Source organism: Aspergillus wentii (genome assembly GCF_001890725.1).
Source record: "Aspergillus wentii DTO 134E9 unplaced genomic scaffold ASPWEscaffold_2, whole genome shotgun sequence".
Lineage (NCBI taxonomy): Eukaryota > Fungi > Ascomycota > Eurotiomycetes > Eurotiales > Aspergillaceae > Aspergillus > Aspergillus wentii.
The window spans coordinates 2,494,911-2,522,382 of NW_024467833.1; the positions used below are offsets into that span (position 1 = coordinate 2,494,911).

The following is a 27,472-nucleotide window of genomic DNA, read 5'->3' on the forward strand; positions in this document are numbered from 1 at the left end:
AGGATGACGGCGTCCAGTCCGTGGTCCATGAGGGACCAGGACGAGGGGAGTGGTCGGGATAGAACGAATAGCAGTCAGAGCGGCTATCCTGCTGGCTGACATGGAGGACTTTGTTGACAGCAGAATCCGTCTTTCTCCTAGGACGAGAACACTGGATAAAGTCCTGGGCCGTGATGGTTGACACGGGCGAAACTACGTCTTGGGACATGTGCAAAAGAAATCAGGCATCCGGAGATGCAGCAGCAGCATAACTAAACAAACACGGGAGGAGTAGCAGAACCAAGATCTAGTCTAGACGAATGAAATGGAAGAGAGGGGAGAAACAGGAAGTGGGAAGGAATAATCTCTACAGATCTTTTTTTTCTCTTTTTTTTCTCTTCACAGGAATTAATTAAAAAAACCACAGACCCAAATATGCCGGGATAAAAATAACTGCTCCGTATAATCTGGATGGATGCTTCTTCCTTCTTGTTTACTGCGCGCTATCATTTCGACTCGTTGCCTGTTCGGGCTTAGCGGCAGGGGGCTCGTTTAGGCCTTGGTTGGGTGCTGTTTAGACAGCCTCCCCCCTGAATACGCAACGCCTGCATGTATATAGACCACCCAGGAGAGATACTAACCAGCTGCTAGGATATGTTATATGAACGCAGCCTCACTTCTCAATCTTGAACTGGACGTCCAGCCCAATTCCTCAGTCGACAATCTGAATAAAAGTCCTTGCGACGGTGTACTCAGCCCCACCGTATCCCCATATATCATATGTACGGTGCTCAGGGCCAGTGGAGCACTGTGAAACGTTCTGCATCCTCCTACGCAGTCTGGCGTAGTCCTGGCGATCTGTCCCTGTTGAGCCGTTCGATTCGACAGATTAACTAGCATATATCAGAAATGAAATCGTAAATCAGATATCTAGATCTTGCTTTGCTCGATACGACAACGGACTGCAGAGTAACGGAATATTCGTGCGAAGATTATTAGCCGACGGAGGATATGGACCAGTCAATCGTGTCTGTCTTATTCGGCCAATAATTGCGGCATTTATAGCATCTCCTAGAAGCGAAAAAAGAGGCTGGGCTGACGTTGAGACATCATACCAGTCATCTTTGCTTAAGATAGCCTCGTTATACATCAAATATTTTTGCACATCTTGCCGTACTGGACCGTGGATCTACGTCGGTAGTCAGGACTATGTCCTCTATGGAGTCGGTGCAGAATTTGCAGCGCTAACTGGAAGTGGAATTCAAATCCCGTAAATAAAAAGAAATAAGAAGAGGGATAGATAAAAGGAGGGAGAATTTTCACCTTCAAAATAAACCGGTGGTGCTTTATTTAGAGTACCATGGAAGGAGTATGTGGCTGGACGAAGGTTGGCGAACCACTGTAAGGATGATGAACAATGAGAATATAAGAAGAGTAAAGTAGAATAAGTAACTACTCTCATACCTTAATTCTACTACTAACATTGTCTAAGCTTTATAGCATGAACTAGCTGTAAATGTAGACAGAATGAATAGTTAAACATGCTACTCATCCAGTGACAATCCCACAACGTGAAAATTCTTCACTAGAACACACAAATCAAACACACTCCCTTAAACTAGCAACACAATCAACTCCTAGTTTCTACTACTTCCTCGTGTTTATTTACTAAAACCAAGAACCGTGGTTCGTCAACCTGCGGTCCCAATCGAGTCGGTACCCGCCAAACCACGTCCATGGATTTTTAGATTAACTGGGGTAAAACGGGATACGTGGATCTCTTGGAATAGATTTTATTTTTGGTTTCTGGATAGAAATAGAAGTGATACGTATGGCCTATATAAAAATAAGTGATAAATGTTAACCATGGAAGAACTGTGGTCGATCATGATTGTGGTGATGTGCTGTAAGCAGACTGGTATATTGAATCAGACAATCAATGAGACCCACTGGGTTAGATAATATATTCTATACTGCTACATTTACTTGCAACGATTGTATGATAGCCATTACTCAGTTTCTATTACTCAGTCAAATGCAAGATGTCTCATTGGCATGTCAAGATAATTGATATAAAGTCTAGACCAGAAAAGCCGTTGCCTGTATATCACATGAAGGCAGTAGCATTATTTTGCTAGCAGACAGGCAGCCATATACTCTGTAACAATGGCCTGAATATGGACATACGGGGGTAGAAAATAGATGACTGCTATTATTCAATTAAATAAGCCATTGCGCAATGTTGCCACAGAAGAACATACTCTATTGAGCTGGTACATGTGCATCGTACCTCATCTACCACGAGTGTATACCACTTGAAACATGCATGCAGTGTCAATATAGCAGATGACTCACCATTTGAACAATGCACATAGTACGTTATGCTTAGATTGGTTATCTGATAATCAGTCAACCTTGGATACTGTACCAGTCCTCCAGCAGATGCTCCATCTCATCTCCCTGCATGTTTTACTGATATGCATAATGCAAGAAATAAGGCAGGCTAGGTAGACAGGGTAGGTAGCTAGATAACTAGGTAACTACCGTAGACGCAACGTTGAGCAACAATACTATGAGATATTAAGATGGATATCCACAACCATGATACAGCCGAGCATCTCCAAAGAATGACCATAAAATGCGCAATCAACCACGAATCAGATCAGGATCCATCGTCATTTCCATGACAACAACAGTGCATGGCGTATCCATCGTGTCAAAAGATGAGGCTACTTAGCTCCCTAGTAGCCTCGGTTAGTAGGGGCCGAGTTGCCTGCTACAATCAGCTACCCCTGTTCATAGTGAGGATAATAATAAGTGAATAGGAGCCATGGTTGGCTGAAAAGGGAGACAGAGCACATGATGGACAATCCTGAAACCCTTTAAGCTATTTTAGTCTGGGACGTCAATTTTTTGTGGCCGTTGGGGTGTTGGAGGTTTGGGCATGGATGCGACTCCTTATTGCTCCAGGGGGTGGCGGTTGAAACGGCCATACCATGAGGATCGTTAGATATGTTTCAAGAGGCGAGCGTTTCGGAGATGATGGATGATTCTGATAAAAGTCTTATCAAATAGCCAAGACTGATTACATAGGATAGGTGTCGTCACTTGGGCACCAAGACGTGGCCGGATGGATGCCGATGGATGGATGATGGGAGATATGGATGATGAATCCAGGATGACGGTGGATTTGGGGAAGATTCACGAATTGATGAAATAAACCCCACGACCACGGACGAAGAAGATCAGCAGACTGAACAGGAGGTCCAAGTGTAGTTTAAACATGATACAAATGTTTTCGAAACCACGTGGGAAAAAAGAGACTTAACAGAGAGGGTCAAGGTTCAATAAATTGAATTCGATATTAATCAATCAAAAGCTGTGACATCCAGATGCTAGTGGGACGGCGGGAGCTTACTCCATAGTGTTGGATACTTATTCTGCACTGTCACACAATTTGCAGCCAGTCAGTGGGAAAACATCCAGCCGCATGCATCATAGCTGATCATTGTCATTAATAATTGTAGTGACAGAGTTGAATAGTCGAAGCTGATCGCAGACTATCACGGCCTATCCTGATCAGCATGACGCAATCCATGGTTTCGGTGTCCAGTGACTGGCACGTGACAGTCCCCACCCAACTAGCCTCTTTGGCGTGTTTCAGAAAAAGGCCAAACTGCTCCCCCACTTTGGGCTTAGCGCGGCACTATCGCCCGCTATGGTTTCAGCGCAGAGAGTCAGTACATAGAAGGCACAGTAAAAGTAGGCCGTTTAGATGATTCTGCTGGATAGTTGTCCTATCTGAGTGCTGACCGCAATTAATCCTTAATATCAATCTGACAAACCTGGAGAGCCAGCGCACTGACAGACCGATTACTACTGAACAACTCAGTCCTGTGATAATCCAGGGGCAATGAGATCGGTTCAGCTTAGCCCCCATCAGTCAGCCTTCCGTTTCACCTTGAGGATTACGTGATCCCCCCCCCCCAGAGCCTCCACACGAAACCTCCCAGTATCAGGGTTCATCCATATCATCGTCCTACCCCCATTGTTTGAAGTTGTTTTCTTTTTACTTTCCTGCTTTCTGTTTTGTTCTTGACTTGAGTCAATCGAATCTATATCAACCTTTAAATTCAGCCTCTCCAGTCCTCAAGGCTCAACCTTGAACTGAGACCCTTGAGCAAAGCCCCAGCAGGAGATAGAGAACCGTGCACTATTGCGGGTCGGATAGGGCCGAATTTGGAATTGTTCCAGGTGCTCCTGCAACCCTTTTTGACGTTTGATCCAACTTGATCGGGTGCAACTACGGAGTACGAATTGGGAAGTCTGTCATACTGTTTTCATCAGCGTGGTACAGACTATACAGACGACTACCGACAGAGCAGCTGAAGGTCCGACTTAAGTACACAAGATTGCCACTATCCAAATTGAGTGCGAGCAAATGAAAATCCCGAGTCGATCTAGTACCACCCTGGTATAGACCCTTTTCAATACCGAGTTTGTTGAATTCTGGAAAACAGATTCTGTGAAGTGAAGGTATGATCAGACTTTTTTTTTTTTTTTTCTCCCTTCCATATTTCGTGTCCAATGCGTTGCATATGCCATCACTATGACATCTGATGCTATCTGTCATTCCCCTATCCCTTCCTTCTTGTTGGTCTGTTTCTTTGTCGGTCTCCCTTAAGGATGGCGCTTTCCCAGCGTGGCGTCAATTGTGGATCCCTTGTCCTGAGTGGAAGGGCCAAAAAGAAAAAAAGAAAAAGAAAAAGAAAAAGAGGAGAATAACTCCGGAAAGACCGTCAAGCTGTGAAATCAGAATTGATTTGCATAATTCACTCTTCCCTCCCCCTTCCCATGTATCAGAAGCACATCCACAGTCCCAGTCTACCCACTGAATGCCCGTGTTGGAGGCCTCTGAGGCCTCTGATTTGCGTGCTGTTGGCGCTCTGGATGCACATTCCAGCCTTCCCGCACCAACCTGGGCGGCTAAATTTAGAGCTGCAGGCGATGGATGTCCTGCCTGCCGCCCCCTCTGATTGGCCATCCCCGTTCCCCACCCAGGCTGACCGGACTCTTTTCGTTGCCCCCCACTGCGTTGCCGCCTTCTGATTCGCTCCCAGGCCAGACCCGTCCTGCTGTCCCGTCCTCAAACGAACGCCTTCACTCAAACACGAATAATCGTTGCTATCATTGTTTCGCGCTCTCTCTCTTCGCTCTTTTCCTTCTCCTTCTCCCTCTCTCTTTCTTGTCACACTTTCTCTCTGTCTTCCTCTCTCCCTCTCCTTCTCCCTCCTTCGATTCCCTCTTCCCTTCATTCTTCCCTCTCTTTTGCTGGTCGACTGTCTGGAGGGCTCTTTTTGGTCTTTCGTCTTACTCATCCAATTTTCCATCTTCCCTCCAGTCGTCGTCCTTTTTCCCCCTCTCCCTCTTACCTCTTATTCCCTCCCCCTCATATCTGATTAAGCCTTGACGTTTTATATTCTTTTATTTTACCTTATTATTTTATTATTTATTTTTTGTCTGCATCAACTGGCCTTCCCTTCCCTTCTGGCCGTTGTATCTTCGCTTCTTCCTTCTACTCGCAACTGTCGTCATTCCCCGGAGGAACGACTGCCCACGAGTGTTGCGGGCGGCAATTCCTCCCTCCCCAAAAAAGAGATTCTCTTGCAGCTCTACAACCTGCTTTACTCTCTTGTTTCACAAAGCCTTCCTTTATTGCTTCATTCTTCTTCAATTACACTCCCTCAACCTTTCGCACCATTGACATATCTCAAAGAGGTAATCCGTCCTCTTGTGGCATTCCTTGGTATGTTCCGGGTCTGACGCCGTCCAGAGTCCCTGTGGATTGTTTCTCGCGCTCCCTCTCTTCCCCTTTATTACTATTATTATCTTTCTTCTTTCTTTCTTTCTCTACTATTTCTTTTTTCCCAAACAATCCTCTTGGTTCTGTTTGTCCAAGGCCTTCATTCTCTCGACTCAATAGCCTTGTTGCTTTTCTTTTTATAGTCCGGTCTGATCGCCGGTTTCACCCCTCCTTGCAGCTTGTGCTCTCTCTCTATCTCTCTCTTCCACTTTGGACGCTTCCAATTCCATTTCCATTTCAGAAGAAACAATCCCAACAAATCCAAGTGAACATGGACACTGATTGTACCCTGTCGAAAAGGTCATTTGCGCAGGTAGCAAGTGCGACATTTTCCTGTCTTCATCGATCCGGATGCAATAATCGTTGCGCCTCGATCTTTGCCTCTGCTTTTCTCGATAGCTGTGATCCTGAAAGGGTATCCCCTTTCAAACGCAGGTCAACCTCGAGGTCTCGGACCATCATGCCCGTTCAAACAACCAACCCGCCGTCCCCCCCGGACTCGTTCCCGTCCTTTATGTCTGTGTTTGGTGGATTATCGCCCCAATTTCCTGACAAGGAGGACGACAGCGCTGCTTTCAAACCGCTTAGAGTTCCGACTCATGTGTCCGTCAACACTTCCCGCCGTGCCCTTCCTTACCATCACCGCGAGAGTGTGTCGTCCATGACATCCGGTTCGACTGATTCATCACCTACCACTACCATTTCTACCTTTGACTCGCATTCGGGTACCGACACCTCCCCTAGCTCTTCTCCCGAATCTCCTTCGTCGATGCCGCTATCATATACCAAATTCACACCCCCTGCCCGCAACATCGAAAGCCAGTCGAACTCAGCGGCTGCGCAGAACAACCAGAACAACCTCACCAAAATCTCAGATACCCCGAACCCAATGCGTCCTGACTCCCCTGGCAGACGGGCACGGAACCTCAAGAACCTCTCCTTGAGGATGCCCCCGCCATCCCAGTCTCGACCTCCCATTGCCACCGCTTCCATGGTTGAAACTTCTTCCCATCACCTCTCCGCCCCGCCTTCTCCAGTCATGCCCCCGAAGAGCTCGCGACGGAAACCCGCGAACCTCACCATTCGGACTCCTAGCTTCGGATCCTTCTCCAACAATGTCACCGAGATTGTTCCTCCCACTCCCCACGCCCTTCGCCACACTGAATCCTCCCCTTCCTTGAACTCTGTCTTTTCCCCATCCTTTGGTCCCAAAGGTGGCATGCAACTCCCGCGACCAGTGACGCATCATGGAGCTCGCCGTTCTTCAGCTGTCGGTGACAACCTTTCATCTTTACAAACGGGCGCCGGCGACGGTACAGTCTTGCATGAACTTCAGGAAGAAGATGACCACTTGGACTCGAGAGAGTCTACTCGCCGAAAGGACCGCGGATATCCTAACGGACCCATCCAGATCTATGATTCTGGGGTCTACCTCTACCTGGAGCCGACCGCCGAGGAGGCTTCTCAATTCGATGTGGTCATCAACGTGGCAAAAGAAGTCGCCAACCCATTCACAAACACAGATGCCAAAAATGAAACCGTCATGAGCACCTGGCGTAACGCATCGGCACACTCGAAGCGCCCATCAAACGGCGAGCCTCTTACCGCCAAGTCGGACGCATCGTTCAAGTCTGCCTTTGAATACCCCCAAAGCGGCGAGGAGACCCCAACCATTGCCCAGAGCAATCAGTCCCCTCCGGAATATCTGCATGTTAGCTGGGACCACAACTCCGAGATCCTCGATGACCTGTACCCTCTGTGTGAACTCATCGACTCTCGGGTAAACCAGGGAAAGAAAGTTCTTATCCACTGCCAGCTGGGTGCTAGCCGATCGGCCTCGTTGGTAATTGCCTATGGTCTTTACAAGAACCGTCATCTGGACTTTAACTCAATGTACGAAATTGTCAAAGAGCGAAGCCAATGGGTTGGACCTAACATGAGCCTCATCTACCAACTGACGGATTTCCGTTCCCGATTATTACGGGGTAGCCCATCGAAGCCTGCCCCACAAGAGTGGTTTGTGCGAGGACCGAGGAGAAGCTCCGAACCCCAGCCCCCGCAAGCGGGGAGACTCGAACGGGTGGTAATGCCTTCTCCGGACCGCGAGGCGGACAGCGCTGATGCTGGTCGGCTTTCTTCCAACGCTTTCTCGCAAAGTTCTCTCTCGGTTCCTTCCAGCAATCTTACCACTCCCAGTTCCACCGACGGGTTTGGTTTTTCAAAATCTCTCTCGCACAAACGAAGCCTGTCGCCACGACCTTTGCCTCTGCGACAACAATCTTACCACTCGGTGTCGCCGGCTCCTAGGCGCATAGTATCCAAGCCTAGCTTACGGAGTTTGGGGAATGGACCTTATTCGTTAGCCAAAACAGACATTTTCGTGCGAGATGCGATCGAAGAATCGCCCGATCTCTTCTCCCCCAGGACCACAGGGTTCATGGCAGCGCCCATTCCGCCTTCACTCGCGGATAGTCTATTAGGCGACGGCCCAAAGCGCCCTAGATTTGGGACGCAAATAGCAGATCCCAGATCGCCTCCTCAAGGGCACGAGCGCCTGATTATGAGAAACATTGATGAGTTCCTGTCTTGATTAAGACGGTTGTCTATTGGACGATCCATGGAACTAAATCTTAGAAACGATTGCATGACTGACTTTTACCCCCATCAATTGGGACACTTTCGTTATAATCACTCTGGCGATGACTACTCGTTTTTCTTTTCTTTTCCTTTCTTTTATTTTCAACCTTTTATTTCTGATGAGTTCGATGACCAAAGCGGGCTTTGCTGTCGTTTGTTTCGATTCTTTTTTTTTATTACACTATCGCTTGCTCACTGGCATCATTTTCCTTTTTCTGATTGACTGGAGAGATTTGATCATCCGGCATCAGCCTGTCATTCGCATGGGTTCTCTTATATGGCGTCCAGGGTGTCAAAAGAGATAAAAGGCTACGAAGAAATCGAGCCTGGTAACTGTAATACTAGTGGGTTTGATCAACATATGCTTCGAATATAGAAGCAGTTTCTTTCTGATATTTCGCATTACATTCGCTTTTTTCTACTCTTATCGTTTTACACGGCGATTGTTGCACAGATGCAGTTCTGAATTGGGGCGGATGAAAAGGATGGAATACCCACTGCAGTTACAATAAGAATTCAATACTTCTACTATCTTTTATCCTTATCTTCCTATCTGTAGATGCACCTTGAACGTGATCGTATGATCGGCCCGACTGGCAGCGGTCGGATTTCACGTCATCCGCGGACAGAAAATCAATCTCGACTGACCATCGACTTCACTTTTACAAACACCCATTACAATAGCACAAAATGGCATCAGAAGACAGCCATCCTACACATTTACCGCCCAGTGAATTGGGTACAAAGGACTAGTAAGTCATACTTTTTGCAGCAGAGAAAATCTGATTCCATCGCGATGACCCCGCTACCCCTCATTCCAAGAAAAAAAAAACCAATCCACCCAGCCTTCATCTCCAACATGAAAAACACAGAGTAATCTAAGTAAGCTAACAAAATAACCAGCTGGGAAACCTACTACGCCCGCACCCTCTCACACATCTCCTCAAAACAAAAACCCAGCATACCATCCACCCAAACCCACCGCGAACCAGCCCGAGACCGCGACGAAGGCTCGGACTCGGACTCGCATTCAGACGAAGACTCAGACGATGAAGTCGACGACGACGATGACCCCGGCACATCATGGTTCTCGGAACACAACGCCCCAGACAAGGTGTTGAGGTTCTTAACCTCGGAGGAGTTTCCGCTTGCGCCGTGTAATACCACCACCACAGCTACAGCTACAGCTACAGCTACGAACAACCAACCGAGTATCCTCGACCTAGGAACAGGAAACGGGAGCATGCTGGCGCTATTACGGAAACGGGGTAAATTCGGGGGAGTGATGGTTGGCGTGGATTATTCGGGGCAGAGTGTCGAGTTGGCGAGGGAGTTGCAGAGGTTGAGGATTCATTCTGCTTATTTGTCTGATTCCGAGGATGAAGATGATGAAGGTGAAGGGGGCGATGAGAATGAGGAAGGGAAGAGTGGAGATTCTGATACTAATATCCGGTTCGAGGAGTGGGATATTCTTGGGTCGGGGCATGTTTTGTCAGAATCTGCTGGGTCAGGATCAGCATCTGAAGGCCCACGATTGGATTGGTTCCCGTATGAGCAGGGTGGATTTGATATTGTCCTTGACAAGGGCACATTCGATGCCGTCTCGCTATCTGATGAAGTGGAAACAGCAGCCACTGACGAAGGCAAGAAGGGTTCCAAGGTGATCCAGCGCCGAGTGTGCGAGCGATACCCCGATATCGCGCGGCGATTAGTCCGCAAGGGTGGATTCTTGGTTGTGACGAGCTGCAATTGGACCGAGGAGGAGTTGATTAAATGGTTTACGGGCGAGGGCGAAAAGAAGGATAGCGAGGATCGGTTGTCTGTTTGGGGACGGGTGGAGTATCCTCGCTTTCGGTTTGGGGGGATGGAGGGACAGGGCGTTTGTACGGTGTGTTTTGAGAGGAGGTGATTCTGTTTAGTACATATAGAATAGGTCCATGCTAGTTAGAGTGTCTTAGTTAGAATTTCGGTATATCATTCCGGGTAACGTCATTATACATCATCTAACCTATATCCAGTTTTCCAAAATAGTAGGTAGATAGTTACACCACAACTCCAAACAACCCCCAAACATAGGAAAAGAAAAGAATAAATAAATAAAAGAAAAAGATACAAGCAAAATGCCCTCAACAAAAACAGAAACTACCACTTTAACAGCAACCCGAGCCTACCGCGGCACAACGCCGCGAATGCACAAAACCATCGCCGGCGTGACCAACCAAGCCCGCGACCTACTCTTCACGACTCTCACCAACAGACCCGAAACCGCATACGTAGAGTACCTGGATCGCGAGAAACAAGTCGGCGACCATGGGACTGTGTATGCGTTTACTGGTGATGAAGATGTCAGCCATTGGGATGAAGTTGAACATATGGATGATAGGAGGGATGTTTGGACTGGGACGGTTACGGTTGGGATTAAGGCGGTTTTTGAGGTGAAGGATGTATAGGTCTTATTGATGGGTTGGGTTTAGTTGGTGTGGTGATTTACTCATTGAGGATATGAGATGGACATATGGAATTTAATAGGATTTCTTTTGCTGTATACATGTAATGAGCTCTGTAAGCCAGGTAGATGAGATAGTGAAGGAATAGGGTGAAGCCGTAGATAGCAAAACAGGTAGTCTTATTAGGTAGCTTTGGAAAGTTCAATATCAACCAGCCATGGCGGCTGGACAGGGCAGTGATCAGTCGAGCCCTCAACAGCAGCATTGACAAACAGTGTTTGGGACCCCGAATGCAATGGTTTCGGGTCGTCAGCACAGTGACTAGTCAGATAGCATCTATTGCGATCCCGCTCGTGTCTCCGGGCGAGATCCGACAATTTCCCAATCACAGCAGACCCCCCATTGTCAATATCAGTCAAATGAGATGGATTCTCACTAACCTTGTCCCTCCATGCCACCAACTTGGCCCCCCATCCCTCATGGATATGACCGAAGCAATGCATACGCGGTCGAGCACGAGCAACAGCCCCAAAGAGCCCCGGACAGCCCGTCCGTTGACCGGAATTGGCATAATCCATAATCCCCTTCGGGGGGCCGTGTGTGATCACCACATCCACATTGGGCGGAATGTCAAAGTCATGGCCTTGGTTGGGATGGTATTGGAAGCCCCAATCTCCCAGCGATGGGGTGTATGGACTGGCATAGACTGTTAGCGATGCGCCATTCTGCAAGGTGAAATGATGTGTTCCTTCTTCTAAGAAGATGATGCTGGTGTTGTGGAAAAGACTTCTGGCCTCTTCATAGTCACCATATTCCTTCCGGACCAACGCTGGATCCAAGGGTGTATGTGCTTCTGCGACTTTCTTTTGGAATATGGGTGTATCGATTGTGAAGTCGTGGTTTCCGGGAATAACGAGTTTGAGAGGGGCGTGTATTCTTTCGAGGAGTTGGATGGTAGACTTGAATTCGTGGATTTTGGATTCAGTGGTGAGGTCACCACAGTGGATGGCCACGTCTGCATACTGGGCGCAGTCTGCGTATTGGGTGCAGTTTGCATCTTGGGTGTATTCGGATGGGATGTTGATACCGTGTGTATCTGAGATGATGAAAAAGCGAGTCTTGATATTGGGGGTTGAGTCCATGGTGAAAAGATGTGTATGTGGATTGAGAGATGGATGTTTGTGTGTAGGAGATGGAAAAGTACTAAGTAGGAGTGCAGAGTAAACAAATTGAGTGAGTGGCGAGACGGAAATATACCTAGGCAGTTCACTTAGTTCCTAGTTGCCTGGTAGCGGCAGGTCAAATAGTCACCAACTTTATGCTGTCCGGTGCCTGCGCCCTACTAGGTGCCCTCTTGTATTCTTCTATAAAAGCTCTAGTACTGTGACTACTTATTATTCTACGTTAGGTGGCGGGGGCTTGGTTCACGTATAGAAATCTTCCATTTGACTATTATCTAATAAAAGAAGAGAAAAAGCGTCTTCCTCATTTAATACAGAAAACAACACCAAGCGATCGAGCCTCCCCAGATAAGACCTCCCAGCCTCGCTCATATACTCCAGCTCTTCAGCATCTAGCCCTGGAAGAATTTGACCTACTCTTGCCACCTCCGACAACAGCCATCGAAAGTCAGCAGCCTCTCCATCACTCCCACGATCAACCACCGTCATGGCCCTCAACCTCAACAAGTCCGACATGGACGCGACTGATCCCTCAAAAAAGGGCTCAGTCACGTGGATGCGTTCGACGATTCCCGGGCCGATTTCGATGAGATCGATTCGTACGCGGAATCCTTGACTGGCGTCGAACGCAAGCTTGCCGTCGGGCTCGATAGAGAAATTGGGGGCGCCGGCCGTCACTCCCTGCCAGATGTCGGTTAGGGCATCGACAGGGGCCGCAACATCCACGTCCTCAGTGCTGTACACCGAGAAGTGGGCAATGCTGGCTAGGCCGCCAACTAGGATGAGTTGACGACGCAGTTCAGGCCGGACTAGGCGGGTGGTCGCTTGGAAGCACTCAAAGAGTGCCCCTCGCAGTGGTGCAGTGATGAGGCTGGACTTCGGCATGTCTCGGAGGTAGGAGGCAAGGGTAGTATCGCAGGGCCTCTATAAGAAAGCAATAAGTGTTAATAAATGGAGAATGCAGCTGGAATAGATATTATATACACTTACTGGAGTATATAGGGAGCGAACGCTAGGAGGATCTGGGGCAGGTTCGATCGCTTGCTACATTACACATGCCAGTAAAGACTACTATTAGCATTGGATATATGAAACTTACGTGTCGCAAAAAGAAGCCGTCCAAATGTGCATCTATCCATAGATATAACGTTAGTGATATGACCATAAGTTTTTGGGTCTAAAACTCACCTGTATCTCAATATACAATGCTGGCAAAGGATCATTCAAAATAGAGAGAACATCTCTACAATAAACCAGCCCAAGCCCCCTCCCCTATGCCTTCCTTTTTTGTACATACTTATCCATACAGTAGGTATGACACACAGAGAAAGGAGCGTACTGAACTTGCACAAATGGACTGTTCGCCTATACATCATAGGGCTGGGTATAAAGCAGTGAAACTTCTCTTCTATTGACTTGGTCTTTTGAGAACAGCAACAACACACCATCTCTTTCGATTTTCAATTCCCTCGCCTTCTCGTTCCGGCACCCATTCTCTTCTCACCTCGCCGCCCTCCTCGGTCACCGAGTTCAAATCCCGCTCGTAAATCCGCTCAATCACCAACCCCAATTGAACGGCTGTCTCAAAGAACCCAGCCACAATCGCCCGGCCAGTATGGAAGCCTGCGACGACCCAGACGGCCGCGTCGGGGTTCGGGGCCAGGAACCAGAGCATGGTGCGCACGAGGTTCTCGTGCTGAGAGCGCATCCAGTAGCAGTCTGCGGCGATGATACGGGTGAAGGCGTTCTTGTTTTGAAGGGCGAAGGAGTCGTCGAGGACGCCCCATTCGTGGGGTTGAATGTGGACGTTGGTAGAGGTGTGATTCGGGGTGATGTTGTGGTTGACGTTGAAGGAGAGAGCACCGGAGAAGGCAGGCGAGGAGGGATGATCGGAGACGGTGACGGTGGATGCCTTTGCGAGGGCAGAAATGATCGAGGGAAGACCGGCGCCTGATATGTCAGTATACATATGTCAATATAGAAGAGGCAGACAAACCAGCGCCCAATTCCAACACGCTCTCTCCATTGATCTTCCAGATATCCGTCTCTGGATTCGACTCAGGACTATCTGCCTTTTCCACTCCCTCCGCCACCACCATGGCGGCACTCCATAGGAAATGCGCAAATAGTTTCCGTCCCTTATCGACATCGTCTACCTCGTTGCCCGCAGCGATTTCTTTGTTGCGGTTCTCGTCCTGGCCCGGGTAGGAGGGGACCATGATCTCGAGGTCGCCATAGCGAGGGGAGCCGTAGAGGAGGTGCTGGCCGGGATCACCGTGGAAGGAGGGAGCGTCATCCGGGAAGAGATGAGGGAGAAAGGAGGAGAAGAGCTCCTCGGGGGATTCATCGATGTCTTGATCGAGATCTTCAAAATCGGGGGCGGGGGCTGATTCAGCCGGTTGGGGATGACGGCGGGGGAGGGGTCGAAGGCGAGAGTGAAGCATTTTGAGATAGAGGGGGGGATTGTTGAGGAAATGCTATATTATATACTGATCTATGTTTCCGTATGTGAGTGTTCTATTGAGATGTGAAGAATATTTTGATGTGGGGGTTTGATTTGCATTGTTTGTTATATCCACTTTGATTGATTCAGATCATGTCAATCAATATCAATATTGGATATTCAATATATCAATCCATCTGACATTCTATATGGATGTATAAGTCAGTAGATGGAATGAATCAGAATAATAAGGTAATAATAATCGTTCATGATACTGTATCTTCTTATCATTTAGATTACCCAGTGTCCAGTGAAGATAAAGAGATCAAGATAATCATGATGGTTATGTAATATCTTACTGTGTAACATCAGTATATCCGCCATGTAATGGCTGTGTGTAATACTATGACATCATTGGGCCAGACCGGTCGATGTTAAAACCGGGAATGAGTGATTTCCGTCGTAATTACGGTTTGATACCGTACAGGGACGCGTGTGATGCAGATGATCGTCAGGCAACGTGACACAATGAAGATGAGATGAAGAAGATGTGAGATTATGAGATGGATGATAGATATATTATGTTAGATAGATGGATGGGGATGGATGATGGGGGATGAGGGTGGATTGAGTGGAAATGTGGACTGTGGAGGATGTACCCGAACAGCCGTTCCTGATCAGGAACCGATAATCAGAGGAGAGTAGATTAAATTTTTTTTTTCTGATATAAAGATGAAGATATTAGAAAGAGAATAAATGAATGTATAATAGAATAGAAGAGAATAAAGGCTGATTGTTGTTGTTGTGTTGAATGTGTCTCTCTATAGCATGCCATGGTATGAGACAGCATCAGTATCAGGCAGAACATTCAACATCTGGCATCAGCATCAGCATCAGCATACAAAGAATAGAGAAAAAAGAAGAGAAAGAAAAGAAAGCAAAGAAGCAGAAAGAATAAATCAAAGAGAAGAATAACAATTGCTAATACGAACCCCGCATCCACACACTAAGCAATTAGCAAATGCCCTGAACTGAACGCTTCAAACCCCCGCAAAAGAACCAGAGCTATTTTTGTGGCCAACAGACCATATCGTGATCTTCTCCTCTTCTCCTCTTTTTCCATCTTTCTTTTTCTCCTTCTCCATCCTTTCTCTCGCTTTTCCCATCTTTTTTGTTCTTCTACCAACTCAATTGCTGATCTCCTGATCCCTGATCTTCTGATCCGATCATTCCTCGCTCCGCCTCCCGCTGGCTTTCTTTCTTGCCGCCCGCCAAATAATCCAACTTTCTTCCATCTGCCAACTTTCTCTCCTCTTCTTTCTCACTCTCGCTGTCGCCCACGCTGCCTTCAATTCTGCCCCATTCTGACCTTTCTACCTATCCAAGGGACTTTCAGGTTCTCCTGAGAGTCCGTGTCCTCCGTCATGGCTTCTTTCAAAGTAATTTCCTTCTCTCTCTTTTTGATTTTCCAGATCAGCCCTATACCCCATACCCTTTTCCTGTTGACTCAAATGCTAACCCACACTTTCTTCCAGGAACTCTCGCGTCCTCTCCCCCAATCCCGTAACCACTCCCATTCCATCTCCCTCGGTGCCTTCAATGCCAATCACCGTGTCACTCGCCGCAAGAGTGTCACCACTGCTGCCGCCGCCAATGCCGCCGCCGCGGTCGCAGCCACTATGAAGGATCCCAGCGGTGATTCCGCTGGCATCCCCGTCGCAGCTCACCGTCGAGGAAGTCGCAAGGGCCTGGAGTCCAGCTCGGTTGGTGCCTTGCCCGGCTTCAGTTCGTACCTATCTCGGAGCATGAACAGTCCCAGCCAAGAATCCCCGGTCGCTCGCAAGGCGACCCCCCAGGATGCCAACGAGGGATCCACAACCGCTGCCGACGGCAGCAACCCTGTCACCTCCAAGCCCGTCAACACCAAGAACCGTAACCGTCGGGCCAGCGAGGGATCGCAGGCGATCAAAAACGAAGCCAAGCGTGTCATGGCGGATCTTCGTTGCGAGCGCTGCGGGAAAGGGTATAAGCATGGCAGCTGCTTGTCCAAGCATATGTGTGTATACTCCCCCATGCCATCCTGCCGCCTGGCTCGGTTCGGAGCATGCGCCATGTCGGCTCTGTCCAAGGTCGCCCTCGTGGTCATTCAGCTCCCCCTTCCTCTTGCTACTAGTCCCTTTCTTTCCCCCCCTTCCCTCACCTGTGGCGACTCCAGTCGGTTGACATTTGTGGAACCTTAGGTGGGAACATGACCCGGCATGGACGATTACCTCGAAGCTACTGATCTCCAAGCACCAGCAAGTCCAGCTGTTGGAAGCCGCCAGCGTCTTGGTCACCATGAACCATGACGGTCCCTCCGGGGAGGGACACGAGGCTGAATCAGAACTCTCATCCGCCTCGCCAGACGCCTCCTCCGAACTTCGCGATGGCATCAGCTCTGCAGAGACCACTCCGCCGCCCATGGATGAAGATGAAGAGGATGAGGATGATATGGAAATGTCCGGTATGCCCTCCAACACAGGGAAGCGGTTCAGCGTCGGAAACGCCTCCGGGTACTTTTCCCACTCCTACCAATCCATCCCTTCGAGTTCCTTCAACGCGAGCGCTCCACTGCACTCGCCATCCTTCTCCCACTTCCGTCAATCGAGCATCGACACTCGACCGTCGACTGCAGAAAACAAGCTGCACGAAGATGATGAAGCGGATCTGGCGGCTGCCATCGGTCTCTGCAACTTTGGAACTCCCCGAACGGGTCCTGTTCCGATGTCCCCCAGCATCCCACCAGTGCCTGCCCTCCCATCCCGGTTTGTCGACCAGACTAGCAGTGCCACCCAGAGCCAAAGCCTGGATCAATCAGCCTCTACTGCTGCTGATCCCCTCTTCCCTAACTCGACCCCGGATGTCTTCCTGTCGCTCTCATATAACCCGTCGCTTTCTTACAAGGTATCGGATGAGCGGGACGTGAGAATGGGCGATGCAGATCGCACATCACGGCAAAACCACAATGCGGATGTTGATTATGGCAGCCGTCCCAACCATGCAGATGATGATGACGACGGCGTCTTTGGTCACATGGAGGAATAGATCATATTCTCCTCTTTGAAAGTCTCCCCTTCCCCTACCCCTACCCTTCTTCTGTTAAGTCGATTAAATAGCTGCACCGCAGCTCGGCTGATCCTTTAATGATGTACGAGCTTGAGCGATTTTTTGAATCTTATATTTTATTCTATTTTCGGATGCGTGTTTGGAGTTTTGCATCACCCCATCTGCGTGTATGACATCCCTCGGGGCCTCACAGCCACCCGAGTGGATGCATGTTGGAATTCAATAACTTGTTCCGTACATTGCACGCTTCTCTTCTTGTCTCGACCTCTACATCGATTCAACCCATAACTTCATCCCGTGTATCATTTTCTTTGTTTTCTCCAACCATGATGCCGGAAATCCTGGCCAGCGCATCTTCGTTACACATATACACCACATACTTGCCATGCATGTCTCGTCCTGCGATACGGACTTTTTCCTTTGTTTCTTTTGCCGATTTATGTATTCAGACTTTGGACCGAATACACTTGATACGGATATATATTTTACATTGCTTGTTAGAAATATGTAGATGTATAGTTGATTATACGAATGTTCCGTAACCACGCAGTTTCAATCTACAAAAGCCCTACTTCTACGAATGGCACGGATTGAACATCATCCAAGCCAAAACAATACATGAGATTAAGACTCGTACAAAAAGAAATACAAAAGGCTTTGGAAAAAAAAAGAGAAGAAAAGAAAAGGAACCCTGAACCAATCACATCCCATCCCATAAAAACCATAAAGACAAAAACACCCAACCTTAATAAGATCTGCAACAACACATTAAAAAACGACAAGAATTAAGAAAAAAGTAAAAGAAAGTTCCACAAAAAAAAGGAAACGATAAACATGAAACGTGCCCAAACTCCGATTATTCCCCCGCCCTTAACCGTGGTTATGATTCGATCGATGTGATATGTATTGAGGGGAAAGAGATTAGATTGATCGTCATCGTCGATCGGCCATCGTCCATTTGTGAGGCGCGCTGTCATTCGTTCGTTTTTCGATTAAGCTTAGCTTGAAGAGGTGGCTGTCAGAGGCCGAGAAAAGAAAGAAGAATAGAGGAACGAGTTTCTGGGGAAGAGAAGGCAGCGTTAGTAAACCTTTGATTGGACAGGATAAGGTAGAGGAACGTACTAGTCCGTAGACTTGCCTTATGGCTCGATTGCTTGCGCTTGGACGAGGGAGAAGAAAAGAAGAGAGAAGAAAAGAAAGAAGAGAAGGACGAGAGGCCATCCTGGCGGGTAGAAGTAGATGTCCGGCCGCTTATTGGTAGGTATTTCGGATAGAAGTAGATAGCTGCGGGCGCGGAGAGGATGCCTTTGGTGATAGGTGGTAGATGATGACGATGAACGATGGCCGATCGAACGATGGTCGGATGATGTGATGCCTCGCAAACGTGGTGGGCGTTTCGCCTTGCGGCTGCCCCGAAGAAAGAAGACTTGTTTGTTAGCTGGTTTGAATTGAAGTTGAAGGTTGGAGAAGGATATCAACTTACTAGATGTCCACGTTTACGCGCCGTACCGTCACTCACTCCCGAACTCCACCACCAACCAGAATCAACGTCCAGCAACAAATAGCACTCCTTGGATCCACTGCAGAACATCGCGGTGACGAGCAAGAAACGGACCCATACACACACCACTTTCTTGACACCTACAGCACTAAGCTAACGAAGACTAAAGAACAAGAACCTGGGGGATCAGCCGCTAGGCTGACCCAGCCACAGACCCCTGACCTTGGATCGCGCCGGGCTGCAAGGCCAAGTCCATGGCATGGCGGGACATCGTCACCTGTGTCCCTGCAAACACCCTGCAGTGATCGTCCAGAGGTAGATGAAACCTTCAGTCAGACTCGGCAACGGATGCACACTTTTGACAGTGTGGGAGCCGGGCGAGGACCCCTTTTGCTACCCATGCCCCGAAAGTGAGTGACACAGCGACCACGTTACACGCCGTGTCAGGCCCCAGACTTCGAGTGAAGAACGCTGGAGGGTTCTCAGTTGCCTGAACGGGCTGTCGAGAGTGCCTGTGCGGCCTCCTCGAACAGTTCATCCTGTGCTTCTCTGAGCCTCCGTGCATAGCGCTTCCTCTTGGCCTGGCTGGGCCGCTTGCGTCGGCGACTTGCCGGGGAGGTCCCGCCTTCTGCTTCGAGCTCTTGCTCTTCGGCCGCTTCACCGCCTGGAGAGTCAGGGACCACCGAGACGGTATATCTCTCCCAACTCGCGAGCAGGGCGCACGCGAGCTGGAGCACCAGAACTGATGCCAGATTCTCCGGACGGCGAACCACGAGGGCCCACTGCCGGGGTGAGCGGAGAGCATCCGAGCCGATAACATCGGACGGGTCCGGGGTAGCGGTTGTGAGCGTTACGTCCGCGGCGCTGATGGGGGTGCAGTCCTCCTGCCCTTTGGCGGTGCGAAAGTCCAGCTCGGAGACAACTGCGAGCTCACGCTGGCGATGCTGGCGAGAGATGGCTTTCTCCACCTCGCGGAGGATACTCACCGTCAATGCCGGTTGCATCGTCGACAGAGCCACAGTGCCCGAACTGGCAGGAGAAGTGACCAGAGGACCCGACTTGATGAGCTCCGAGGACTGGCTCCCTTCGACCAGAGTCTCCATCTCCTCGTAAAGAGACAGAGCCCTGTCGGTGGCAAGGTAGTGGACTACCTTGGGGACACCCCCGAAGCATCGATCAGGCTTCTCAGTCACCTCTCCCGGTGTGTAAGCACACAGGGAAACGATTCCTCTCCAAAGGAACACCATGAAGGTAGCGAAACCCATCGTGTAGAACACGACGAACAAGGCGAACAGCAGACACGCCATGGGTGATAAATATGTCTGCCGGCGGGGGCTATCGCGAACGGTGATGTTCACGACAGGCCGCTGGTCGACCTCCTCCCACAGCGGGTATACCACGCTGAGTGACGTCTCTGTGCTGGTGTTGAGGGGGTTTACGTGGTCCACAAGGCTTTCGAAACCAGCCAAGTTGACGTACACGGAGTCGTTGTGCAGATGATCATCCATGTACGCAGAGGATATGACCTCTGCCAGGTCGTAGACTCCCTTCACCATCGCCGTTGCTCCCATAGCACCCGACAAACGCTTCACGAAGCTCTGCTCGGGCTCGATTAATCCTGGAACAGGAAAAAACGTGCCCCAGAGAGCCAAGGAGACGAAAAGTCCAACGAATGGGAAGATCATTCTGCAGACGCGTCAGTTACTAACAGGAGAGGGGAGGGAGTGATATAAACTCGACGATTCTCACGTTGCTTTTGATTCTTTGATAGATGTAAGATGGTAGAGATGGATTGGTAGTAGCTGTGCTGATGCAGAGGAAGTGATAGAAGAAGTGATGGGAAGATGAAGAGGAAAGGAAGACAAGAAAAGGAAGAGGGAGGGGGAGGCCTCCGTCTCAGTGTTCCTGCTTAGCGAGAGACTGGTCGAGGTCTTCATTCATTCACTGTCGAGCTCATTCACTGTGAACATTCACTTTGATATGCATGAAAGTGGGACCAATGAGCGAATTTAGTAGGAAAAAAAAAAAAAAAAAAAAAAAAAAAAGGGAATATACGCCATAGCCTTAAGTCCAGTAGATTGCTTTTGATAGAAAATGATTGACACAGAAAGGAAAAAGAAACGGCCCAACTCCGCATGAAATCCCAAGGTATCTGAGAAAAGGAAAGCAAGAAGTCCATGGATATCTCCGTCAAACTGACTGTACCCTTTAGTCGACATCCATTTCCTCCTGAACACCCCCATCCACCAATAATCTGGCCTTCTTCTTCTGTCTCTGGATCTCCTGGCCATGCACCTTGTTTGGAGCCTTGCTCGAATCCGACACCAAGGGCTGTCCCTCTTCTCTCTCCCGCAGTTCCTTGCGAATAAGGTGCTCGCCCTCCGCAACAACCTTCCGATCCTCCTCGCGCTTGCGGTCCCGGGAAAGCTTGCCCGCCAGGCGGCGCTTGGTGAACTGGCGCTCTCTGCGTTCTCTGATTTCCTCCACTCTCTCCATGGCCTTGACTGTCGCGGCAACCAGATTTCTGTCGTACTTGACGGGGGCGTTTCTCTTCTTGGCGAACTGGGACAACACCAGCGACGAGTCGACAATCATTTCCTTTCCGCGGACAGCACGGTGAGTCTTGGTCCACTTCAGCTTGCGAGGTTGACGCTTCATCTTGAAGTTCTTGTGGCACTTTGAGCGGCAAAATCGGAATTGTCTGGCGTCATTGCGAACAAATGTAATACCCTTGGACGGATAGACCTTTTTTCCCTCATGTTCAGTGTGATAAACACCACTATGGCGATGGAATCCAACTTACCGGCCGCGAGCAGAAATGGCAAGTCTCAACCCTGTTGAATTAAGTCAGAAACCGATATCAAAACACAGGAACATTTTGCGACTCACCTCATGATTATTTCGGTTGTCTCTGGCTTGGAGAAGGAACAATCGTCGACTTCAGAAATCGAAGGAAACTTTTTTTGCAAAGCTCCGAAGCGGAGCAGCAGCCGCTAAACCCAAACGGGCCTCGCGGCGGCGCTCCAATTTTTATCTCGACAGCCTCCGGTTCTTCCCAACGTCAACCGTCACAAGCAGAGAGCTCGCCGTCGAGACGACATTTCATTTCCCCATCTTCATCGCAGATTAACCCGTTTGTTCGTCGGTAAATTCGCTTCAAGATGGCTTCGACTTTTGCCATGGGCCTGGGTGTCGCTACTGCGGCTTTCTTGGTAAGGGGGATCCCGATGGACATCTTCGTTCGCAAACAACCAACTGACGGTTATCTTCCTTTTCTCTATAGGGTCGCGCTGGTTTCGTTGCTTTGCGTCGCTACCAAGGAGGTATGAACAGTATGGGCAAGGCGTTCTACAAAGGGTTCGTGACTGTTTTTCGATGACATGGTGGCATAAACATGATTGCTGACTTGAGTATAGTGGATTCGAACAGCGAATGACTCGCCGTGAAGCATCTTTGATTCTGGAGCTCCCGTACGTTACCTAAACCACCCTGCAATGTGGTTATCTTTTCAAAAAGTATCTAACAGGATGGATAGGGAACGAACCCTGAACAAGGACAAGGTCCGCAAGAAGCACCGCCAGCTCATGTTGCTCAACCACCCCGATCGTGGTGGAAGCCCGTATTTGGCCACAAAGATCAACGAAGCAAAGGAATTCCTGGACAAGCACGTCTAGGGCTGTTTTGCACTGAGGGACCCATTGGACGGAAGGACGATGGGCATTGGTACTTGAGTAGTACCGCTGTACAAGAGAATAACTTGTTTGGGTGCATAGCGTGGCGTTGGTCGGTTTTCCAGATGGGATATATTCTTATCATGCTCCTTTTCGGAGAGTTGTATTTTCTACTATCTATATCCTGACGAGATCGCCGCTCCTGTTTACATAGTAACTGTTTTGACTATACATCAATGTCTCCTAATAAAGACTAGCAAGTAAACGATAGACTTTGCTACAGACAGACAAGCCTAATCCACCATTTCACTTCGACTCCGTAGATCTTCCATCGAATACGATCCAATTCCATCTTCCATCGACTGATTCTGCTCAGTCAGCGGGTGCAAAATCCCATCCGGAACCACCGCCACCGTCAACCGGCCGTGGTTTTTTTGTTCGGGAGTCGGACTTAACGTCTTCCGTCCGCTGATCAGCTTAGTTTCTTGGGTATGACTCCGGAGGTCTATTATGGGATGGCCTTACAAAGGCAGCAACAATTAATCATCCTTTTTGATTCCCCTGACGAATGGCATAATTATTCATTATCTTGAGTTGATCTGTCTCATGGTTGGCAATTATTCCTCATAATTTCAAGACTGGTTATTTTCTCCCCCACTTCACCTGTCAGGAGGGGAGGGCAAAAAAAAAGAAAAGACAGCCTCGGGTTTGCCACGTGCTTTTGGGTACGGTTGAGTAATCAATTCTGACTGCCTCTAATCCTTCCACTGGATGCATCATCACTTACCCCAAGTTTGCTCTCGTGGAGCTTCCTCGCATATTGATACCTGAGGTTCGCCACCGGTCTTACCTCGCCGTCGACGGCCTCTTTGGGGACGACCCCGCATCACCAGAACGCTCGAGACATCACCGCCGTACCCGCTTCAAAGCTGTCGACTCCACCCCCTCCGCGGTTGGGGAGCTCCTGGATCCAAGTTCGCTGGAACCAACGACTGAAGGATCATAATGGACGATATGGGGGAGGGCCCAGAGGGTATGGGCTTTGATATGCCCATGCTAATGAACCAACAACCCCATCTCTTCGGCGCTTACGGTCACGAAGGTTCGCCAGGCCCGTCAGGTCTCCCAGGTCCAAACTTTCAAGATGACCCGTCAATGGGTATGGGCGATGATAACAATGACGCAAAAAGAAGAAGGATCGCGAGGGTGAGGGGTGCTCAACGCTGAGATGATAAACCTTCAAAAGCTGATGGGATGTATGTGTAGGCCTGCGACATGTGCCGGAAGAAGAAGATCAAATGCGACGGGAAAATGCCCAAATGTTCACATTGTATCAATTACAAGACGGACTGCATTTTTACTCAGGTGGAAAAGAAACGAAATCCCCCAAAAGGGTATGTCTCGGGCATTAGTTTGCATAGTTGGGAGCTTTGACAGCGCTGACGTCGATATCTTATCAGTGCCAAGTACATTGAGGGTCTAGAAAACCGACTGGGCAGAATGGAATCGTTATTACGGCTCTCTGGTCTCTTGTCAGAAGACGATGCAGGAAAGACAGATCTTGGGACGTTGGAAAAGCGCCTTGCCGACCGGTCTTTTGCGAATGGATTGAATGCCGCCGCATCGTCACCAAATAAATTCACAGCCCCGAACATCACGAACCAAACGCAAGCCCAAACACAACAAAGCTCTACGTCTCATAACTCTACTCCTCGCATGGATTCTCATTCGAGCCCACGAACAGCTGCCACATCACCCGAATCACAGAAGGAATCGGAAACAGAGGTTGAGGCATTATCGGACATGATGTGCTCTTTGGTGACAAACAACTGCGGAGAGACTCGATATATTGGTGAGAATCTGTCTTCTGACCTGGTTGACTCACTATGTGCCAGTCTAACACGGCATTGCAGGTTCGTCCTCGGGGTTTTCAATATTTTCTCCCAAGGGTATCCAATGGGTTAATGAGAAGACGGGCGACACTTCCTTCCAGGACATGATTTCTGCGGCTTACGTGGACGACAACAAATGGATGTACTGGAAGCCTGAGATCTTTAGCGATATATTTGCGCGCCGTGTTTTTAAGCCGCTGCCGCCCAAGGATGAAGCAATGTCGCTTTTCCGGGATTTTTTCGAGAACTTCAACTGCATGTTCCCGTTGTATCATGAGCCGACGTTCATGCATTTGGCAGAGAAGCAATACTCCCGAGATCCATACGAAGGCTCTGGGTGGTGGGCAAGTATCAACGTCGTCCTGGCTATCGCACACAGGTTACGGGTCATGAGTAACTTGGTGCCTCATGAAGAGGATAAGAAGGCCTGGCTTTACTTGAAAAATGCCATGGGTGTTATGACTGAACTCACAATGCGAAATACGGACCTGTTGAGTGTTCAAGCCCTGCTGGGAATGGTAAGTATTGTCGTCGCTCGCTCTTCCATGTTCTTTTCTCTAATACTATTCTAGTCTCTTTTCTTACAAGGAACACCAAACCCTCAACCTGCATTCTTTTTGATTGCTGCCGCAATAAGACTTGCTCACAGTATTGGGCTTCATAAAAGAGGCTCTGGGTTTGGCTTGAACCCAGTGGAGGTTGAACAGCGGAAAAGAGTCTTCTGGATTTCTTATCTTCTTGACAAAGAGTAAGTGCTTTTACCAAACCCTTCCCTCATCTTATGTTATGCACTTTCCTTTTTCCCTCTTCGCCCACTGGTTTAGCAATATATCCATTCTAATATGCTGGTCAGTTTCTGCCTCCGTTCTGGCCGTCCTCCCGTTCAAGATGATGATGACATGAACGTTGAACTTCCTAGCGAGGACCCTCCTGATAATGTTGGAAACGTCCCCTTGTCTGATGGAAAAGGGAAGTTCAACTTGTTCAGGTCAATGTGTCAGTTTGCAATCATTGAAAGCAGAGTATATAAGCGACTTTATTCTGCCAAAGCAACAAAACAGTCTGACGGCGAATTGTTGAATACAATTGGAGAGCTTGACAAGGAACTCGAGGAATGGAAGGAAAGTATTCCCCTCGACTTTCGGCCTGAATATGAAATCAAGGCCACTCATACGCCCTTGATTCTGCATGTTGTTGTCATGCAATTTGCTTATTACAATTGTTTGACAACAATTCACCGGATGTCTGTGCACCATGGATACTGGACAAGTCGACTCTCGAATTATGCCATTCAAGGTCTGAATGCCAGGCCCTTGAACCCGAGAGTCTTTTTGTCAGCAGTTCTGTGTGTGACAGCCGCGAGAGCATCGATAAATCTGATCAAGTATATTCCACAGGGAGACTTTGCATGCGTCTGGTAAGCATTTTAGGAACCAACAGAGGTATTTTGATCAGCTTTGCTAACTCGGATTAGGTTGATTCTTTATTACCCGGTTTCCGCATTAGTTACTCTGTTTGCCAATATTCTGCAGAACCCGAATGATCCCCGTGCTCGTTCGGATGTCAAATTAATGACTACGGTCGTCAATTTTCTTTCCACCCTTATATCCGATGAATCAAATGGAAGCATCCATCGTATGCTGGGCCTGTGTGCCGAATTTGAAAGAATTGCCAAGGTGGTCTTGGATAAAAATGAAAGAGAGTCTCAGTCCAAGAAGAAGCGCAAGACAGCACCCGATGATACAGAAAATGTGCAGCGAAAAACGCCTGACAGAAACTCTACACATTCTCCCTCCACCTCAAAACCTGCAAAAGCACAGCCGACGACTGCACCGTTTGCATCCTCGTTGTTCCCTGATCAAATGGGCGGCTCTGCATCTAATGGCCCTCGTGGGGCGAGAACATTCGCCTCAGACCCAACGATGCCGGTGGCAAGCGGCCTTTCTGGAGATATTCCCAGCAACATTCAGTCCATGTCTGGGCTTGGGCAAGATTTCCAAGATATGCTTAGTCCCAATATGGGAGGTGTGAACTTTGATCAGCAACCCTTTGCGGCCAATAATAACCCCATGTCATCCTTCCAACAACCCTTCGTCCCGCAAGACTTATGGCAAATGCCAATGACAATTGAATGGGACTGGGCAGACATGTCCACAAACTTTCCAGTATTTGGTGCTGGAGTCGATCCCAACGGGCCACCTCAGCACCAATCGTGATTTTATGATGACATGAACACATTTGACGAATGGGATACATATCAGCAATAGTCCTGGTTTGGACTATTGAACGGAGTATACGGAGTTGATGAAGTTAAGTACTCTCTGCTTCTCGAATATTTTCTTCCTCTCTTCTCCCCCTCTCGCCCCTCACTCTGGTGGTTCAAAAGGCGTTTATTCTCTCGGCGTACGAAAATATCCACTCCACTTCGTGAAAATATTGATTATTGTGCAGTAAATAGTTGTTGCTGTTGCATCACCTGGGATGATATCTGGCCAAGGCGAGTTGATCTGGAGGGGTACAGATCTGCAATTGAATGTAATAACGAGAATTTCTAGAACATATACGTAAAGTAATAGTCTTTTAGGCATTATGTAGCCATTTATCAATACAAATACATCTAATTTCACAATAAAAAGACGACGATAAAATGTCCATCATGTTCGCTGGGATTCTGCTTTCTAACCTGGCGCCGGATGACTCAGCCGTCAAGCACCGGAACGGCGAAAAAACCAAGGCCGAACGAAGGCGTCACT

The 27,472-nt window shown here is 48.7% G+C and overlaps 12 protein-coding genes across 12 annotated transcripts; 5 read left to right on the plus strand and 7 right to left on the minus strand.

Moving 5' to 3' along the window:
• Positions 1 to 4,015: 4,015 nt before the first annotated feature.
• On the minus strand, positions 4,016 to 4,725 carry ASPWEDRAFT_351164 (uncharacterized protein). Its single transcript, XM_040834155.1, has 2 exons — positions 4,358 to 4,725; positions 4,016 to 4,313 (listed from the first exon to the last, which is right to left on the minus strand). The coding sequence occupies exons 1-2, from the start codon at positions 4,610 to 4,612 to the stop codon at positions 4,113 to 4,115; spliced, it is 456 nt and encodes a 151-aa protein (XP_040692679.1). The 5' UTR covers positions 4,613 to 4,725; the 3' UTR covers positions 4,016 to 4,112.
• Positions 4,726 to 5,714: 989 nt separating this feature from the next.
• Positions 5,715 to 8,801, plus strand: dspD (putative protein-tyrosine phosphatase). Its single transcript, XM_040834152.1, has 2 exons — positions 5,715 to 5,757; positions 5,813 to 8,801. The coding sequence occupies exon 2, from the start codon at positions 6,114 to 6,116 to the stop codon at positions 8,430 to 8,432; it is 2,319 nt and encodes a 772-aa protein (XP_040692680.1). The 5' UTR covers positions 5,715 to 5,757; positions 5,813 to 6,113; the 3' UTR covers positions 8,433 to 8,801.
• Positions 8,802 to 9,079: 278 nt separating this feature from the next.
• ASPWEDRAFT_36715 (putative S-adenosylmethionine-dependent methyltransferase) lies at positions 9,080 to 10,412 on the plus strand. The gene is made up of 2 exons (XM_040834528.1): positions 9,080 to 9,231; positions 9,383 to 10,412. Exons 1-2 carry the CDS (start codon positions 9,170 to 9,172, stop codon positions 10,386 to 10,388), a joined length of 1,068 nt encoding a protein of 355 aa, XP_040692681.1. The 5' UTR covers positions 9,080 to 9,169; the 3' UTR covers positions 10,389 to 10,412.
• A 575-nt stretch (positions 10,413 to 10,987) lies between these two features.
• On the minus strand, positions 10,988 to 12,257 carry ASPWEDRAFT_36717 (metallophosphatase domain-containing protein). Its single transcript, XM_040834529.1, has one exon. It carries the CDS (start codon positions 12,066 to 12,068, stop codon positions 11,109 to 11,111), a length of 960 nt encoding a protein of 319 aa, XP_040692682.1. The 5' UTR covers positions 12,069 to 12,257; the 3' UTR covers positions 10,988 to 11,108.
• A 40-nt stretch (positions 12,258 to 12,297) lies between these two features.
• Positions 12,298 to 13,253, minus strand: ASPWEDRAFT_351219 (uncharacterized protein). The gene has a single exon (XM_040834158.1). It carries the CDS (start codon positions 12,990 to 12,992, stop codon positions 12,351 to 12,353), a length of 642 nt encoding a protein of 213 aa, XP_040692683.1. The 5' UTR covers positions 12,993 to 13,253; the 3' UTR covers positions 12,298 to 12,350.
• A 262-nt stretch (positions 13,254 to 13,515) lies between these two features.
• Positions 13,516 to 14,551, minus strand: ASPWEDRAFT_49093 (putative nicotinamide N-methyltransferase; the record flags this gene model as incomplete). The annotated part of the gene is made up of 2 exons (XM_040837211.1): positions 13,516 to 14,057; positions 14,104 to 14,551. 2 exons carry the CDS (start codon positions 14,549 to 14,551, stop codon positions 13,516 to 13,518), a joined length of 990 nt encoding a protein of 329 aa, XP_040692684.1.
• A 1,510-nt stretch (positions 14,552 to 16,061) lies between these two features.
• On the plus strand, positions 16,062 to 17,634 carry ASPWEDRAFT_168873 (putative C2H2 finger domain protein; the record flags this gene model as incomplete). The annotated part of the gene is made up of 2 exons (XM_040830360.1): positions 16,062 to 16,606; positions 16,791 to 17,634. The coding sequence occupies 2 exons, from the start codon at positions 16,062 to 16,064 to the stop codon at positions 17,632 to 17,634; spliced, it is 1,389 nt and encodes a 462-aa protein (XP_040692685.1).
• An 801-nt stretch (positions 17,635 to 18,435) lies between these two features.
• Positions 18,436 to 19,442, minus strand: ASPWEDRAFT_351979 (uncharacterized protein). The gene is made up of 3 exons (XM_040834170.1): positions 19,139 to 19,442; positions 18,778 to 19,081; positions 18,436 to 18,714 (listed from the first exon to the last, which is right to left on the minus strand). The coding sequence occupies exons 1-3, from the start codon at positions 19,244 to 19,246 to the stop codon at positions 18,674 to 18,676; spliced, it is 453 nt and encodes a 150-aa protein (XP_040692686.1). The 5' UTR covers positions 19,247 to 19,442; the 3' UTR covers positions 18,436 to 18,673.
• A 196-nt stretch (positions 19,443 to 19,638) lies between these two features.
• ASPWEDRAFT_168875 (uncharacterized protein) lies at positions 19,639 to 20,841 on the minus strand (the record flags this gene model as incomplete). Its single annotated transcript, XM_040830361.1, has 1 exon — positions 19,639 to 20,841. One exon carries the CDS (start codon positions 20,839 to 20,841, stop codon positions 19,639 to 19,641), a length of 1,203 nt encoding a protein of 400 aa, XP_040692687.1.
• A 481-nt stretch (positions 20,842 to 21,322) lies between these two features.
• ASPWEDRAFT_36724 (ribosomal eL24 family protein) lies at positions 21,323 to 22,105 on the minus strand. Its single transcript, XM_040834530.1, has 3 exons — positions 22,046 to 22,105; positions 21,960 to 21,990; positions 21,323 to 21,901 (listed from the first exon to the last, which is right to left on the minus strand). The coding sequence occupies exons 1-3, from the start codon at positions 22,048 to 22,050 to the stop codon at positions 21,365 to 21,367; spliced, it is 573 nt and encodes a 190-aa protein (XP_040692688.1). The 5' UTR covers positions 22,051 to 22,105; the 3' UTR covers positions 21,323 to 21,364.
• A 196-nt stretch (positions 22,106 to 22,301) lies between these two features.
• Positions 22,302 to 23,141, plus strand: pam18 (putative mitochondrial DnaJ chaperone (Tim14)). The gene is made up of 4 exons (XM_040834531.1): positions 22,302 to 22,368; positions 22,440 to 22,513; positions 22,573 to 22,626; positions 22,692 to 23,141. Exons 1-4 carry the CDS (start codon positions 22,318 to 22,320, stop codon positions 22,828 to 22,830), a joined length of 318 nt encoding a protein of 105 aa, XP_040692689.1. The 5' UTR covers positions 22,302 to 22,317; the 3' UTR covers positions 22,831 to 23,141.
• Positions 23,142 to 23,367: 226 nt separating this feature from the next.
• Positions 23,368 to 27,363, plus strand: atrR (transcription factor atrR). Its single transcript, XM_040834532.1, has 7 exons — positions 23,368 to 24,033; positions 24,094 to 24,221; positions 24,288 to 24,679; positions 24,741 to 25,237; positions 25,292 to 25,467; positions 25,573 to 26,136; positions 26,194 to 27,363. Exons 1-7 carry the CDS (start codon positions 23,833 to 23,835, stop codon positions 26,933 to 26,935), a joined length of 2,700 nt encoding a protein of 899 aa, XP_040692690.1. The 5' UTR covers positions 23,368 to 23,832; the 3' UTR covers positions 26,936 to 27,363.
• The last annotated feature ends 109 nt before the right edge of the window (positions 27,364 to 27,472 follow it).